The 15,334-nt window shown below is 51.7% G+C and overlaps 7 protein-coding genes across 7 annotated transcripts; 2 read left to right on the plus strand and 5 right to left on the minus strand.

Moving 5' to 3' along the window:
* Nucleotides 1–626: 626 nt before the first annotated feature.
* ASPSYDRAFT_156260 (CHY zinc finger protein) lies at nt 627–1,244 on the plus strand (the record flags this gene model as incomplete). Its single annotated transcript, XM_040842541.1, has 5 exons — nt 627–669; nt 738–811; nt 884–945; nt 1,013–1,114; nt 1,163–1,244. Coding segments are annotated over 5 exons (363 nt in total), but the record flags the coding sequence as incomplete, so codon positions are not given.
* A 232-nt stretch (nt 1,245–1,476) lies between these two features.
* Nucleotides 1,477–2,556, minus strand: pre6 (proteasome core particle subunit alpha 4; the record flags this gene model as incomplete). Its single annotated transcript, XM_040852563.1, has 5 exons — nt 1,477–1,813; nt 1,883–2,270; nt 2,347–2,399; nt 2,453–2,459; nt 2,529–2,556. 5 exons carry the CDS (start codon nt 2,554–2,556, stop codon nt 1,477–1,479), a joined length of 813 nt encoding a protein of 270 aa, XP_040700410.1.
* Nucleotides 2,557–3,917: 1,361 nt separating this feature from the next.
* Nucleotides 3,918–6,065, minus strand: ASPSYDRAFT_59877 (putative RNA binding protein (Arp); the record flags this gene model as incomplete). The annotated part of the gene is made up of 4 exons (XM_040849765.1): nt 3,918–4,826; nt 4,887–5,593; nt 5,711–5,768; nt 5,910–6,065. 4 exons carry the CDS (start codon nt 6,063–6,065, stop codon nt 3,918–3,920), a joined length of 1,830 nt encoding a protein of 609 aa, XP_040700411.1.
* A 1,043-nt stretch (nt 6,066–7,108) lies between these two features.
* Nucleotides 7,109–8,807, minus strand: ASPSYDRAFT_1149090 (uncharacterized protein). The gene is made up of 2 exons (XM_040839981.1): nt 7,794–8,807; nt 7,109–7,386 (listed from the first exon to the last, which is right to left on the minus strand). The coding sequence occupies exons 1-2, from the start codon at nt 8,698–8,700 to the stop codon at nt 7,361–7,363; spliced, it is 933 nt and encodes a 310-aa protein (XP_040700412.1). The 5' UTR covers nt 8,701–8,807; the 3' UTR covers nt 7,109–7,360.
* ASPSYDRAFT_47898 (uncharacterized protein) lies at nt 8,633–11,170 on the minus strand. The gene has a single exon (XM_040847529.1). The coding sequence runs from the start codon at nt 10,822–10,824 to the stop codon at nt 8,746–8,748; it is 2,079 nt and encodes a 692-aa protein (XP_040700413.1). The 5' UTR covers nt 10,825–11,170; the 3' UTR covers nt 8,633–8,745.
* A 205-nt stretch (nt 11,171–11,375) lies between these two features.
* Nucleotides 11,376–12,546, plus strand: ASPSYDRAFT_33681 (cysteine synthase A; the record flags this gene model as incomplete). Its single annotated transcript, XM_040845130.1, has 2 exons — nt 11,376–11,490; nt 11,549–12,546. 2 exons carry the CDS (start codon nt 11,376–11,378, stop codon nt 12,544–12,546), a joined length of 1,113 nt encoding a protein of 370 aa, XP_040700414.1.
* Nucleotides 12,547–12,638: 92 nt separating this feature from the next.
* ASPSYDRAFT_59880 (putative sulfite oxidase) lies at nt 12,639–14,719 on the minus strand (the record flags this gene model as incomplete). The annotated part of the gene is made up of 4 exons (XM_040849766.1): nt 12,639–13,250; nt 13,339–13,810; nt 13,898–13,962; nt 14,708–14,719. 4 exons carry the CDS (start codon nt 14,717–14,719, stop codon nt 12,639–12,641), a joined length of 1,161 nt encoding a protein of 386 aa, XP_040700415.1.
* Between the last annotated feature and the right edge of the window lie 615 nt (nt 14,720–15,334).

Here is a 15,334-nt window from a genome sequence, read left to right on the forward strand (position 1 = left end):
AGGCGCAGATGATCGGGGGATTTGTGCCTGGTGCGTCTGACCAGTGTTTGTTTGGGCCCGGTCGGAAGTAAGGAGACGGCGCGAAAGGATCGGAAGAAAAGAAGTAAAAGGAGAGAGACAGGCAGAAAAGGAGAAGGGGTTAGATAGAGCAGTCGAAAGGAAGGAAGCTTGGGTGAAGATGAAACGAGGCTTAGAGGGAGGTGTACGTAGATAGGTGGAGGGGGATCAAAGAAGTGGCAGGAAGCGGAGTGGGGGAGACAAGACAGCACGCGAACCGGAGGAGAAAAAGGAGTAAAGAACAACACCGGTACAGTATCTCAATTCCAAGCAGTTGAGAACGAAACAACAAGGGCCAGGCAGCTGTGTCCATCATCCGCACCGTCCATCTGATTATTGGAGACTATTGGGTTGAGCGAGACCCATGCAGGGTGAGTCGCGTGGATTGGATTATTTTTAGCTTCCGCCTGAAGAACCGCATAACTTATCCAGACTCCAGACTCGTTCCCCTCCATTGCTCCCGCGACAGCCTTGGTTCCTATTTAGAAATAACTCTATCCTCGAACTATGTGGTATGTGCCCTTCAGAACCACCGGAGCTACTTCCACTGCTGCTAACTCAGCTCCAGTAAACACATTCTCAACGCCCAAGTGGCCATTCGCTCCCAATGCTGTGCGTATACCTCTGCTATCCATGCTATTACACTATCCAGAAACTCAACCGATCGTTTTCTCCTGCAGGCCGCAAATGGTTCGACTGCGCCGAATGCCACCTTGAATCAGAATCTCACCCCCTCCAAAAATCAAACGACATGGTACCGCACCCCCTGGCCCAACACTCGATAATGCCCGTGCGTTGGTAGAACTAATCGCTGAGATTGGGTTAGACATTTGCCTGCAAAAAATGCAAGAAGTGTTTCCGGAAGGATGCAGAGGAGTTTGAAGAGAGGTACGTTCGCGTGATTAAGGTTGTCCAGGATCCTGGGAAGTTAAGGTTCTAACGCATGGTATTTCAGTGACGAGTACTGCCCCCATTGCGATAACCACTTTGTCCTCGAGGCCGTAACCCCGAAACCGACATTACAACTGGAGGGCGAGGATGTGCGGAAAGACGCTAGGTATGNTATGCCCGCTACTGGTATTGAAGATATGCTGACGGAGTCTAGAATGCTCAAGGATGAGCGTGTGCGCGGGGATCAAGAACGGTCCATTTTCACCGCCAAAGATGCTGCGGATCGTCTAGGATAGAGACGCGCCACATGCATTACGATAATTTACGACCTTTCATGCGCTATTCTTGCCTGTGATACTTCAATATATCCGCGAGAGCGAATTAGATATCCAATATAAAGTGAGAAGGGACACCATGCTCATAGACGTTTCGTTTCTACACGGATCTTCAGACATTGAAAGATTAAAACCTCGGCCTTAGGTTAAAGTAGCCCACATAATCCTTTCTAAATCACATCACTGCATCAACCTACTCCCGGGTCTCGCTGGACTCTCCACCACCGGACCGTGTCAGGATAGCTGCCGTAGTAGTGCCACCGCGGCCCGTCTTCTTCTTCGCTGCCTCCTCCTGCTTCTCCGTCTCTATGCTCTTCACATAAGACTCGATCTGGTCATCCGGCAGCATCTGGATTGTTTTACCAGGTAGCATGATGGCAACTTCAATATTCTTGGCACCAGTCTGCACGACCTCAAGCAATGACTTGATCGCGAGTTGAATCGTCTGCTCTTGATCCATATCATCCTGGTGGTTGCGTTCGAGGAACTCGCGGACAGTCTTGCTGGAACGGCCAATGGCATTCGCTTTCCTATAACACCATCAAGTCAGATACAACTCGTTTGAAAATCTGCCACTGATAAGTCCAGGTATGACGTACCAGGCAGAATAGATACCCGATGGCTCCGTTTGGTATAGTCTCGGCATCTGATCATTCGGGTCGAAACCAACAACGAGGGTACTGATACCGAAGGGTCGGACACCTCCACTCTGCGTGTATTTCTGCTGCACACTGGCAATGTATTTGGTGATGTATTCGATGCTAACGGGGTCTTCGACAGTCAAGCGGTGCGACTGAGCTTCTAACCGAGCTTTGTCAATAAGGATTCGAGCATCGGCATTTAAACCAGCGAAGGCGAGGACGGCGTGGTTGTCAAGGACGGCGATTTTCGAAGGTGTGATGCGGGTATCTTGGAGTTTCAGAGCGGAGCGTTTCTCGCACCCTAGCACAACGACATCCTTTCCTTTTACACCGACAGCACATGTTCCTGCAGATTGAAAACAAAGCTTCGCATTAGTTCCTGCTCCATGTACAGTGTACTGCGGGAATAGCCTCAAACTAACCTCTCTTGACAGCTTCCATAGCATATTCCACCTGGAAGACGTGCCCGTCGGGGCTGAAGAACGGTCAGCTAGCTGTATAGCAAGCCAAAGAAGCATTGCATCCTACCTGAACACTATAGAATTCCGTTAGCCTAGACGCTTCACATCAAGCAAGCAGTCACAAAAGAAGCAAGCTATCTTACCTGAAAGAGCTCGGTCGTATCCGGACATGATGAGCGGTGAGTTTCTCTAAGAATCGTGACGGTGCTGGGTAATAAAGGACACAAATTAAAGAAACTCAGAGTGACGCAAAAAGGATGCAATTCGTGCAAGGAGGGCGTGAGATGCTGGGAATGAGAAGTCCAGCTTGAGCGATGACAGATGGAGGTGAACGCGAGGCCCGCGGTTGCCTCAGAGCTCAAATGCCAAGCGCGCGGCTAACTGGTCAGCCCAGTCCCACCTCTACATTCGACAGTCAACCTTTCAATGTCTACAGCACCTCCTTGTTCCAGTGCATGATACCTACTCACTATTATGGCGACTACGTGGTTAAAATTCCGTGGACATACTCGGGGGCTTGACAAGGAAATTGGACCGCGCCTCTGCGGCCCGTTAACATCAAGGCCGTGCGAAGTCAAGGCACCATGTCCTTGTAAAACAGTCTCCCAACTACTTATTAGACCAGCTTGGAGCCAAAATAGCCTTTGATGATGCTGTACATGATGTTCGCTCAAATAATAGGTATAGCATGGCATTCGACCCACGCACTGACTTTTTCTGCAATGACAAACAACATACAAAGACAAAAAAAGAGGAAGAGATACAAATATAACAAGTCAAAATTATAAACAACCAAAGCAACCTTTGCTGTACTCACAATTCCCGATCCGTGTGCAGCGCATGTCCCGAATCTGTCATTGTTGGATCAAAAGGAATACCCCAACACCCCCAGCAATCCTTTCCGATGTATCCCATCCGTGATCAATACCGTAATTCTCCAAAAAGTCCTGTTGCCGAAGAGCGCAGAGATGAGTTGGAAAAGCAAAAACAAAACCAATATCTAGAATGCAATGCCATGCTTGAGGTTGACCCCCGCGACAGGGCGCGTTGTAATATAATAAAGTTCCTGAGTCTCGAGGGACCTGACCTCAAGCTTGAGATGGACAGGTAAATCTCATGTCGACCGAAGAGAGCCAAAACAGCGATGATCGCGCCAAACCGGAGAATCGAGGGATAGCCACCAGCACCCACCTGCCGGGACTATCGTCTATACCTTGGAACATCGCTCTCAAAACACAAGACCAAGCACATACCGAAAACAGTCAAATGAAGTTGAGACACATCGCAGAAACGAGGATAGAAAAAAACAGGGATCAAATGAGGCAAAATGATGACACGCTACCTGCCTGCTCCTCCCAACCTGATGCACCAGAACTGCAGAAATCCCGAATACAAACACGCATCAATAAGCGTGTACCGGCGTACCAGCATCTCCGTATCGACAAATAAACAAGATAAACAAAAAATCGCAGATTTGCGGAATTTATTCCGATATAAAGCATGGTCTGCCAATCAATTTGGAGATTGATCGCTTATGCAGGGGACTTGCTAGCACCAGCGCCATTTCGGCGAGAGTGGGCATCATCCGAGACCGTCAAGCCACCCAGGCCTGAAGACAGAAAGGCGAACGGGTCGTTGGAGCCATCGTTCCCGTAGAAGTTTCCATTTGAAGCACTGGTCGATGACGCATGATCGGCCCCGGTGAAAGCTGCTTGTGTTGCGGGATTGGCGAATGACGCAGCAGCATGGGACGTATTCGTAGAACCATAGCCTGGCGTCATTTGTCCCATAGGAGGATAGGCACCCGGCGCGCTGCCCAGACCAGAGGGCAACCCATAGGTATTAGGGGGTCCTCCAAACGGCTGATTGAACCCGCCAAATCCGGCACCAGTGGAAGCAAACGGACCAGGAGCTGGGGTGCTGCTCATGGAGCTGTGGCCAAAGTTCGACGGTGGGTCCATTGGAGAGGGAAACGCAGAATCAGCAACAACAGCTGCTCCAGATCTAGGAGCACCACAGCGCAGGCAGTTGATGTTCTTGGCGAAGTTATGATAGCCACATCCCTCCGAGCCACATTTCCAGTCGCCCGCACGGAAGGGAACAACTCCACCATTGCCTCCTCGAGAGTGTCCCATTCCATGGCCGTGGCCGCCGACGTGAGGCGGCATCATGGAAGGCGGACCATATCCATATCCGTATCCCATTGGGTCTGGGTTAGCTGCCATGGCAGGGAACGAGCAGCGGAAGCAAGCAGTACGGCGCTGGAAGTTGGAGAATCCACAAGAGGGGCAAGTCCAGTCGCCCGGTCGAGGCCTGTTCTTGGACGGTGGGAAGGGGGTGAGAATCTCTGCCGCTCGGTCGAGAACACGGCTGGATGACGGCGACACCTCGATGGCCTTCTCATTCAGGGCACGTCCATTCATGCAGAGGCTTTCGGCGGCCTGTCAGATTCAAGTGTTAGATTCACAAGTGAGATGCAAATATAAAGAATGGCACATTACCTCTTCATGAGATGAGAAGACTGCAAACCCAGTGCCAGTGGGCTTGTGCTGGTCCGGGGTACGTAAAGTCCAGAAGGCGATCGGGCGACCGCCAAACTGAGTAAACCAGCTCTCCAACTCCGACTGCGTCGTATCGTGGGGCAGACCACTCAGGTGAAGGACTTTGCTACGTTCGGCCAAAAAAGCACGAACATCCGCCCGGGCATCCATCGGTCGAGTAAGGATCTCTGGATGCTCATGGGCGGGCTGGGATTTCCGAATCAATCCACGCAGGACTCGAGCAAGTGTCACAGCTTCGTCCATGGCCCGACGTGGAGAGGCGGGAGCCAGGGCTTGCAGGTGGAATGGAAGGTTATGCTTGATCGGTGCAGACGACTGAACGGGCTCGACCTCGAGGGCAGCACAGATATTCGAAAGCGAACTAGGACCGAAGGGGAGGGACTCGGGGTGGTGAGTTTGCCATCTTTGGTACTCGGTGCGAAGATCGAATGTCCGGGAGTGTTGGAGGTACGGGGGAAGGACAACGGCCTTGTCTCGAGCCTCCCGAGGTAGCTGAACACGAAGATCCCAAGAATCCAAGGTCACAAAGGCAAATTCAAGTTTCTTGCTCAGGAGGTGTTCTTGGGCGAAGGCGTCAAATCGGCTGATAGCATCGCGGAAGCTGCCTGTTGAGCGGACGTGCTCCCAGGTCAGCGTCGTCAGGCTCGCTTTCCAGGACTGTCAGCCATTGTAGGACCAAGCCGGTATACAATGAGAAGGGTGACAAAAGGAAGAGGCTTGATTGTTGACAGGACTGAGAATGGCGGCGCGTGGGTTGTACTTACTGCAAAGCGGCGTGATCGGAGTGTTGACGGGCTTGACAAGGACACTCTCCCGGTGCAGCTAAGAAACCAAAAACCCCTCGTTAGCGGCTACGTAAATGATAAAATTGCGGAATGTAGGTCGGTCAGATTTCAGGCATAGCTTGCAAGAAACACGACAGAAAGGAGGGGTTGATCTGATGCACGAAGAATCGCTGCGTACCTCCTCACAGGTTTTGGTATCCAACAAGATCCACCCCAACTCAATCACCTCTGCAGAGTCCTTGGTGACGTAGACGCCATGCTCATCACAGGTAGTTGCAACATGGACGACGATGAAGCGGTCCAGCTTGGGAGTGGGAGCTGATACGGCAGCCATCGCTCAGGATCTCGACGCTGGCTCTGGATGCCAGAGCAGCAGGGGGGATGGAGGGCGGAAGGAGAGGGAGAAAAATCGTGCCTCTGCGAGTCGGAGCAGAAGACACGGATTCACGACCGGGGGGAAGAAGAGCCGTGAATCAAGAAACAAAAAAAAAACATACAGCGAAGGGAAGAGGAGGGAGGGAGGAGGGAGGAGTGGGCGAGGGAAAAGGATGGGGAAGAAAAAGAAAGTCGCCCAGTCAAGCTGGACCAGTGCAGTTTTGGTGGAGCGTCGAGATTAAAAGAAAAGTCTCGGGCCCTCGAGGTTGAGGGGAAGGAACCAGGTCACAACGTGGATCGCCGTGAGGATTAGTGATGGCGGCTATTAGCATGGCAATTATAGCTACGAAATCAATGTCATCGATGAGAGCCCAGCTGCGTCTTCATTGGATTCTACAATGTGCCTCCATCCGCATCCACGTTGTTGCCGAGACGCTTACATTCGAGAACTGGGAAAACAGCGTTACGCGGTTTGAGAGCACCCAAGTTGGCATTGGCCTTCACTCTAATCAATCGCATAATGGCCAGAGCTGGGCCCGGCTAATATTGCCAGGCGCAAGTCACCAGTGGGCTGTGAAGCGCAAGAGTTACAAAGGTACTCGAGACGCTGGCGGATGTATCTTACTGGTATCTCCGGTGTCCCAGCGGCCTCAGCGTCCGCTTCCGAGCCTCAATCACACCACTTGTCCTGGACTGATCGCCGCCGGAGCCAAATACTACTGTCTAAAGAACTGCTCCCCCATGTCTTGAATCTTGACCCGTGGAGCATTACTATTTCCCAGCGTTCGCAGGGCGACAATTGGAGATGAGAAATTAAAAACGGAAGCCTCACATCCGAGTGGTAAAAGTCTCCACCTCATGCGGCCTTTCCCGCATATTAAGCCCGCTGAATTTGACTCGTGTAATCGGGACCGTTGGCCAATTCGGTGACTTGAAGACGAGGGCAATAATCTACCCAAGCCGCTATCGCAATTCAATTATATACCGCCGCAATTCATTGTTGAATGACCCGATGTGTGATGGGCGGCCTGCAAGGCCAGATACGAATTGCAGCCTTAGGCAAGCGCTAGCGACATGTGGAAGCTGTCAACTGTCGGGCACTGCAGGGCTGGAATAACCCCGCCAAGACCTGGGCCATTCAGGGAGTCAACTTGAGAACATGACAGCATGCATATTAATCGTCATAAGCATATACAGAGCACCAAGTAAAGCACCCGAACCAGTCATCTACACTCATAACCAAAAATGAAATAGTTACATCGCAATCCCAACCACCCTTGCTAAGCAGCCAACGCCGAAAACGAGACAACAGGGAATCATAAGTACGAAAATCATTCTTCCATCTCTGTTGGCTCTTCTTCCTTGATAACCGTCATCCGGCTATCTTCATTATTCTCGTCCTCTTCCATGATACTCGGCTCCACCGATACACCGCGCCTCGAAAGACCAGGTTCGACGGACCCCCGAACGCTTCGCGACTTGACACTAGCCATATCACTCTCAGAGTCGACGCTGCTTTCGCGGCCTCGTGCACTGGCAGGTCTCGTGGGAGCCGCCAGCAGTTTGAGAACTACGTTCTTGACTTTGACGAGAGCATTGCGCCCTGCAGCATCTGCCGCCATGCCTTCTTCAATGGTCTGGTCGAGGAGCTCCTTCACTTCCTGTGCGAGAGCAAGTTTTTCCGGGTTGAGTTCGCCCTGGGAGCTTCGAACACTGGAGCGGAACGGGTCATCGTTCTCGGGATTTTGAGAAGCTGACCGAGACGGTGCTGTTGGTGGGGCGATATAGAGCTTGCTCATGAGCGAGAACAGGAGCTTCTTTTCCTCCTTGGAGCAACGATTGGTGCTGGAGCTGACCCCAAGGACCCGCTCCAGAATATCCTTGATCAATTCGAGATGGATAAACCCACAAGCATTAGAGCTTGCAGGGCCTCCAGCAAGAACCCTTTCGCCGCCTAGTCCGACAACTCTGCGCTCATCGGTCCACTCCGAGAGCATACCGATAACTCCGGTCATCAGTGCCTTCAGCTCTTTTTCACCAACAGACTCGTCAATTTCGCCATCACTGTCTTCCTCGGCTTCGAGGGAGTAGTATTCTTCAGCCGAGTTCAGGACGGTTCGGATAACAGGAACGGTAATTTTACGCATATGCTGAGTATTTTCTGGCCGGGAGTGGCAGTACACAGGGAAAAAATAGGCCAGAGACTGCCTCAGCGCGGGGTTGTCACGGGTCCGAGGGTGGAAAAAGGACACGACGAGGGATTGTAGTAGGGTCTCGATGGCGTTCTGGTTGAACTCTTGGATGGCCGGAGGGATATTGGGTGTGGAAGGCGTAAATACATTGGTAAGCATAATCTTCGAAAGAGCCGCGGCGGCAGCTGTCTGTACGCTGCTCGGTGAGCTTGGTTTGAGTGCTCTAGCAAACACCTTGAGTAATGGTTTCTGGAACGCCGGCGGGGCGACAGTCTCCTTGTCGGCCTGAGTTACAGGGGCCAGCAGAGACGGATGGCTGGTCAACATGTCGCAAAGGGTCTGGATAGCAGTTACTTGAAGAGGCTCATGGCCCTTGCTGTAACAGTGAATGAATAGCGTCATGTTCTCTTCGGCAAGAGTCTAACAGTTATTAGCAAAGGACTACCTTTAGCTGAGAGCAACACCAACCTTATCAAGCAAGCAACAGAGCCCAAGACATTCAAGGCCACGTTCACGGATTGGAGCCTCGTGACTCCGGACAGCAGGCACAACCAAGTTGTTCAACATAGTGACCAGGTTCATGTTGGCCTGAAGGTTGCCTTCAACGTTCTGCAGCATGCAGAGAGCAATGTGCAGACACTTCATGTTAACCACAATTTCCTTGAGAACCTTGGCCTTGGCCTCCTCCTTGTTAAATGGCTTCTCATCTTCGCTCATTGGCGTTTCAGAGCGGTGGCGGCTGCTGGTATCATCGCTGATTTCAGACTTTGCAGAAACAAAGCTATCTTCAGTGATGATGGTGTCGTGGACTTCAGCAATGGCTTCCAATACCACACTGCAGAATTCACTTTCAGCGGCGGCATCGGGACCGCAAACGCATCTCAGCGTCTCCACGGTGAGCTTCGTGGATTCCTGGGGGAGCTCTGGCACAGCGAGAGCCTCGCGAAGTAGAGAAAACATCTTCCTTCGCCCGACCTCATCACTATAATCCAGAGTCATGGCGATATGCAACAATTGCTCAACGATGAATTCGATTTCAACAGTTTCGTCGTCGTTCACATCAGTGGCGTCTTTGGTAAGTTTCTTGCGCTGTAGGAGCTCGGTCATGTATTTATGGAGGTACATTGCGAGAGCAGTAACGACTGGAATCTTCTCGTCGGCAAGGCTATCATATTTACCCTCGTTTTCGACTCGGCAGAAATCATTAAACGAGCGTAGAAGGAAGGCGGATTCGGCTGTCATTGATTCCCAGTAGGCTTCGTCAAACAGAACCGCTTCTCGATAGTCTGCTCGCCCTTCCCAAAAGCTGCGCATAGCCTCATGCGCTATTCCAGATTCCATTCCAGTGTTTATTACATCAACACGCTCCAGAAGTTCCAGGAGAGCGGTAATATTGGGTTCGGAGCGCTGTCCAACTCTCTCTGGGTCGTTGTTCGTTCCAGCACAATCCTCGACCCAGCGGTCATGGAACAGCTTTCCTGCAGCCTTTCTCACACTTTCGTCCCGATCACGCAGGCCCCATCTAAGTAACTTTTCTCTCATTGACAGTGACAAGTGTCGGAAATCACCTAGTGTAGGAAGAAGGCGAGAATACAATGCCCGTCGCGTAGGCGCGTCGAGGTCTCGGGCACGTTCGAGAAGGTATGGGAGGGTGGCTTGAACTAGCGGCAGGTTAAGAAGCAATGTTCGCCGAACCTCCGCTCCGGTGTCGTTTTGCATTATATCAACAAGCTTCTCCACGAGAGCAGCGTTGGTATCGTCGTTCTCATCATCGTCTTCTTCGTTTCCGGCTAAGCGAGCAAGACCCGTTACTGCCTGTACTCTGACCGAGGGCTCTTTGTCGCGAATCCGTTTTAGGAGGCCCTGTCGAAGGGTGTGGTATAATTCATCGTCCACTGTGTCAAGCGAATTGACAACATGCGCAATAACCTGTGTGGTACGGAAGCGAACGATTTTATCTTTGGCGGACAATAGAGGCACTATAAGGGAAACAAGGCTGGTTGTCAAATGGGCAGTCGGCCTCTCGTGCGTATTCTCATCCTCTTCCTCCTCGGACCCGAAAATTTCGGCATCTTTCTCTGAAGCATGAGTAAGGAAGTTCCCAAGGAAGCGTAGAATACGATCGCCAACGGGCTCTGTCTTCTTGATTGGTAAAATTCGCAGCACGCAGCGGCCAACTTCAACGTTGAATTCCTTCTCGGGTATTGTTTCTTCGCCTGGGATCAATCGTTCTTCGGGAGCTTCAGTGTTTTTGCCATCCCTTTTTGAGTTTTTCTGCGATATGCCACAACAAGCCTCTTGGATTTTCCTCAACCGGACGACGAGTTTGCGATGACCTGCTGTCGAGCGCTGAGCATCTGCGAAAATCGCACACACATCTCGGCGGAGATTCGGGGCAGTCTCAGGCAGTGCAGGTTCTTCAGGAACGGCGAATGATGGTGTCGCAGAGCCAGCGCGACCGCTTGATGCCGTGGCAGAGCTTTTGCGCGCTGTGGATGTCGAACGGGCGGAAACTCGACTAGGCATCTTGATCGAGGGGTAATGACAGCGGTAAGGAGGTGGTTATCAGTTATCGGTGGCCAGGAATGAAACAAAAAACATCCTAATAAAGTTGCATTCGTATATCACCGCTGTTTCAATATATTCCGGCGTTTGGCGCGAAGGTCGAAGGCGTTCGTCGGTTGTCTGTCGCAATGCTTGTTATGATCTCGTTGCTGAGAGTCACGGGGCGGAGGATAAACAAACACCCCAAACTGGCAGTCCAGATAAGGGTTAGGGCAGCACGTGATCTTCAACCAACTCCGGATGCTTGGCCCTTTATTACAGCGGGGATCCTTCAGTCGTCCATAAATAATACGATAGATACATACTGGATTGCGCAACAATGCCCGAAGAGACCGTTCCTTGGCTATCCCTTCGCCGAAATCAAGGTGCCTTGAGCTCTGGCAGCTAGCACGCCATCGGTCACGTGGTATTCAATTACTAATGCCGAAATCGGGCGTCCATTGGATATCAATCCGCAAACGCCATTCTTCCTCCGCCCTGTCAATTGGAATAGCACCATTGGCATTGACAGGATGTTCAGGCAAAGTGTCCGACGATTTGCGACGACTGCCCTGCGCAGCGCGGCTGTCGAATCCTACGGCGTCCGAGTATCCAAGGCTCAAGGGGTCGTTAACGGACTTACCGAAGGTGAGCGGAAGCACTCCGGATAGACTGAGATTCCGCTGAACTAACAATTTCCCTCAAGCCATTGGGAATACCCCCCTTATCCGCCTTAAGCGACTCTCCGATGAGACCGGTTGCAACATCCTCGGTAAAGCCGAGTTTCAGAACCCCGGAGGCAGTGTCAAGGACCGGGCTGCGCTGTTCGTCGTCAAGGATGCGGAGGAGAGGGGTCTTCTGAAGCCCGGCGGTACAGTCGTGGAGGGAACAGCAGGGAATACCGGAATTGGTCTCGCGCACGTCTGCCGGTCTAAGGGCTACAAGCTGGTCATCTACATGCCCAACACACAATCGCAAGGCAAGATTGACCTTCTGCGTCTCCTCGGTGCCGAGGTGTACCCGGTTCCAGCAGTCGCTTTCGACAACCCAGAGAACTACAACCACAAGGCGCGGAGACACGCCGAGTCGCTGGACAATGCTGTGTGGACCAATCAGTTCGATAACACCGCAAACCGCCGAGCGCACATCGAGACCACCGGTCCAGAGATCTGGGCGCAGACTGGGGGAAACCTTGATGCGTTCACCTGCTCGACTGGCACGGGTGGTACCCTTGCCGGAATTACCTACTACCTCAAGCAGGTTAGCAACAACCGCGTGAAGTCTTTCCTCGCGGATCCTCCCGGCAGTGTCCTTCACAGTTACATTCAGAGCGGTGGAAAGTTGACCGAGCGCTCCGGCAGCAGTATTACTGAGGGCATTGGTCAGGGTCGCATCACGGACAACCTCCAGCCTGATGTCGGCACCTTGGACGGATCTGTGAACATCGGCGACGAGAAGTCCATTGAGATGATTTACCGCTGCCTCGATGAAGAGGGACTTTACCTCGGTGCTAGCTCGGCTCTCAACGTTGTCGCGGCGAAGGAAGTGGCCGAAAAGCTTGGTAAGGGCAGCACAGTGGTGACCATTCTTGCCGACGGTGCCTACCGATACGCAGACAGGCTGTTCTCCAACAAGTGGCTTGAGACCAAGGGCTTGAGGAGCGCAATCCCCAAGCACTTGGAGAAATACATTGTTCTTCCATGATCACCGCTACTGTAAATACTATGCTGTCCTATTATAAACCAATGTGCAATGCTCGGAATTATATACATGCCACACTAAAAACAGGATTCTGACTATCGAACAGTCAGATTCCGCACTCTCCCATATCCGCTATACCCAACTCCTCTTAAATTCCACTGCGTGTGTTCTGTTTGCTGGTTTCCCCCAGCATCAACCGCTCGACTCACAATCTCCCTCCCAGCTCCCGCCTCAATCTCAACCTCCGCCCTCCACAAAACCCAACACCACTTCCTCGCGCCGTTTCCAAGTAAATTATCTGGATCCGACTGCCCGATCTGCGCGTCCACCCACGTTCTTCCCCCATCGCCGGAAACCTGCACCCTCGTCACAGGCCCACTCGATCCCTGAGGGACAGCATACCCCTTAACCTCCAGCTTCCCCGCCTCAGAACGATAAACCGTCTCACCAGCCTCGGGTACACCAACAACAGAGTTAATCGACACTTCGGACATCGCAGGCGTCCGATCCCAGAACGGTTCCGCCGTGTCCCGATCCACTGCCTCCTCTGGAAGCACCTTGTAGTCACGACGCTGGTAGAAGTTTGTCGATTCCTCATCCTGGACTGTGATCCTGTCAAGCCATTTAACCCATCTCGCGCCCGCGATTCCGGGGAGTACCACACGAACAGGGTATCCATGGTTTGGCTGCAGCGGTGAGCCATTCATCTATCATATTCCTGTCAGCCCGGTCGTGATATCCACGCAATATAGGTAAAGTACAAGTATACCCATAACGGGAGTTGGTGAGACAAACCTCCAGCGCCAAAACCACATCTGCATCTTCACTCAACCCTCTCTCTAACTCAACGCTCCCTCCAAACCATTTATCATTCTGACATGGGACCTGATACGACGAGAACGCAACATGCAAGGTAGTCCCAGTTTCAGTCTCAGCTCCAGATTGTGCCTGGCCCGGACGCACACCCGCACGATGTAATACATCCCTAAGCCTCGGCCCCTTCCATCTGCAGTTCATAACCGCCGCATCACCCCAGTCGATCCCCTCGACTTCCTTGAGCATCGTGCGCATTGTATGTCGCCTGTTCCCAGCGCATTCTAGCGCACACCAGACCTCGTGCTGCGGAAACTCCGTCGCGAGTTGATGGATGCTTAGACGGATGGGGTTCGCGACGAGCCCGTCGATTTGGACGGTATGGGTGTCGGCGGATAGATGCGGGACAGGGCCATGATTTCGATCGTAGGATATTGAGCTGGGTGTTATGAATCTATTCAAGGGGTTAGAATCTGCCGCGGACATTTTGGTGTTGAAAATATGCGTTGGTTGTACTCAGATATATCTGGTGTATACATACTTTGATACGAGCTCCTTAACCGGCGGTTCCCGGTTTAATGGGGCTTCTGTTGAGTATTCTGTGTTCTATTAATGTTAAGATCGGCTTTTAGAAACTGGGTTTGTTTGAACTTACTGTGCAGCTCATATTGGCAGTGTTCGTTGGTAGATGAGATCTGTTTCGTTCTGCGCCTCTAAATATATTTGGGTTCTCTGACGTCATATATGTATGGGCCACCACAATTATGGACGAATATCGCTATAACCGTCATTATTTACTTTGAGATCCCAGGATTAGCTTTCCTGTCGCTTGCCTATTTAACTCTGGGTTCCTGGATGGTAGCATGAGGACTGAAAAGTCGTCAATAGCCAATCGTTCATTTCTATATAATCTAGAGATAATCTATGGTACCTGGTTGTCTATCATTTGTAACATGCCTATAAAACAAGATGAATAAGGCACTCATCCAATTCCGTATTTCCAGTACAAATATTTGATCTTACCTATCCATGTAAAGACTAAAATCCGGCTTCCCAACCAGCGAAGCATCAAGCACAGCGCCTTGTTCAAGAAGTCTCTCCCTCAGAACTGCATATGGAACATCTTGCACTTTAACCAGATTTGACTCCCCAGACACCATCATATTCAACGCAATATCGCAAGCACTCGCACATGCCTGACCAAGCGCATAGAATTGGTGTTCAATGCGGGCAGCGCCTGTTATCAAACAGAAACACGAACCAAATCATGTCAGCACGTTTTACTGCTTATAATTCCAGATTTAAGGATGAGAAGAAGAAGAAGTGTGGATGGATGAAAACATAAACATACCGTAACCGACATGGCTTGAACTCGGACAAGTCGCCGTAAGCACATTCACAGCCTCCCCGGCCTTCGGAACAAGAGCACGATATGAAATCCCAAACGGCCTCCACTCGTGCTTCTCCTTGAACACGAAGCCCTCGTTGTGGGCTAGGCCATTTCGAACGACTCGTCGCGCGCAGTGTGTATCTGTGGGCCAGTATGCGACGGCGACGGGGTAGGGGTCTGGTTCCTCGCCGTCGTGCTCGGAGGCTGTATGTTGGGTGATGATGTAGTCGGAGACAAGGCGACGGGCGTCGCGGACATACAGCCGGCGTGGGAAGTGGTTGTTATCTGGGAATTCGTCGAGGCAGTAGCCGAACTTGGACCATTCGTTTCGGATGGAGGACTGTGTGGTTAGTTAATGGTTAAGTGGTTGATTAGGGCTGGGATTGAGGAGGATGATTGACCTACGGGGACAGCTTCGTCGTTGGCAAAGAACCACATAAGTCCTTTCGTAAACCGCGCGGTTTCCTCTAGGATCTCTTGTCTTCTAGCTCTATTCGCAGTCGGCCAGTCGTCGTTCATTCCCAGCAAGTCTGTAGCGAGTACGGCTTCAGATCCGATCAGGTCTGTCTTCCGGTTTGGGATACCCCG

This window comes from Aspergillus sydowii (genome assembly GCF_001890705.1).
Source record: "Aspergillus sydowii CBS 593.65 unplaced genomic scaffold ASPSYscaffold_9, whole genome shotgun sequence".
In the NCBI taxonomy this organism is placed as follows: domain Eukaryota; kingdom Fungi; phylum Ascomycota; class Eurotiomycetes; order Eurotiales; family Aspergillaceae; genus Aspergillus; species Aspergillus sydowii.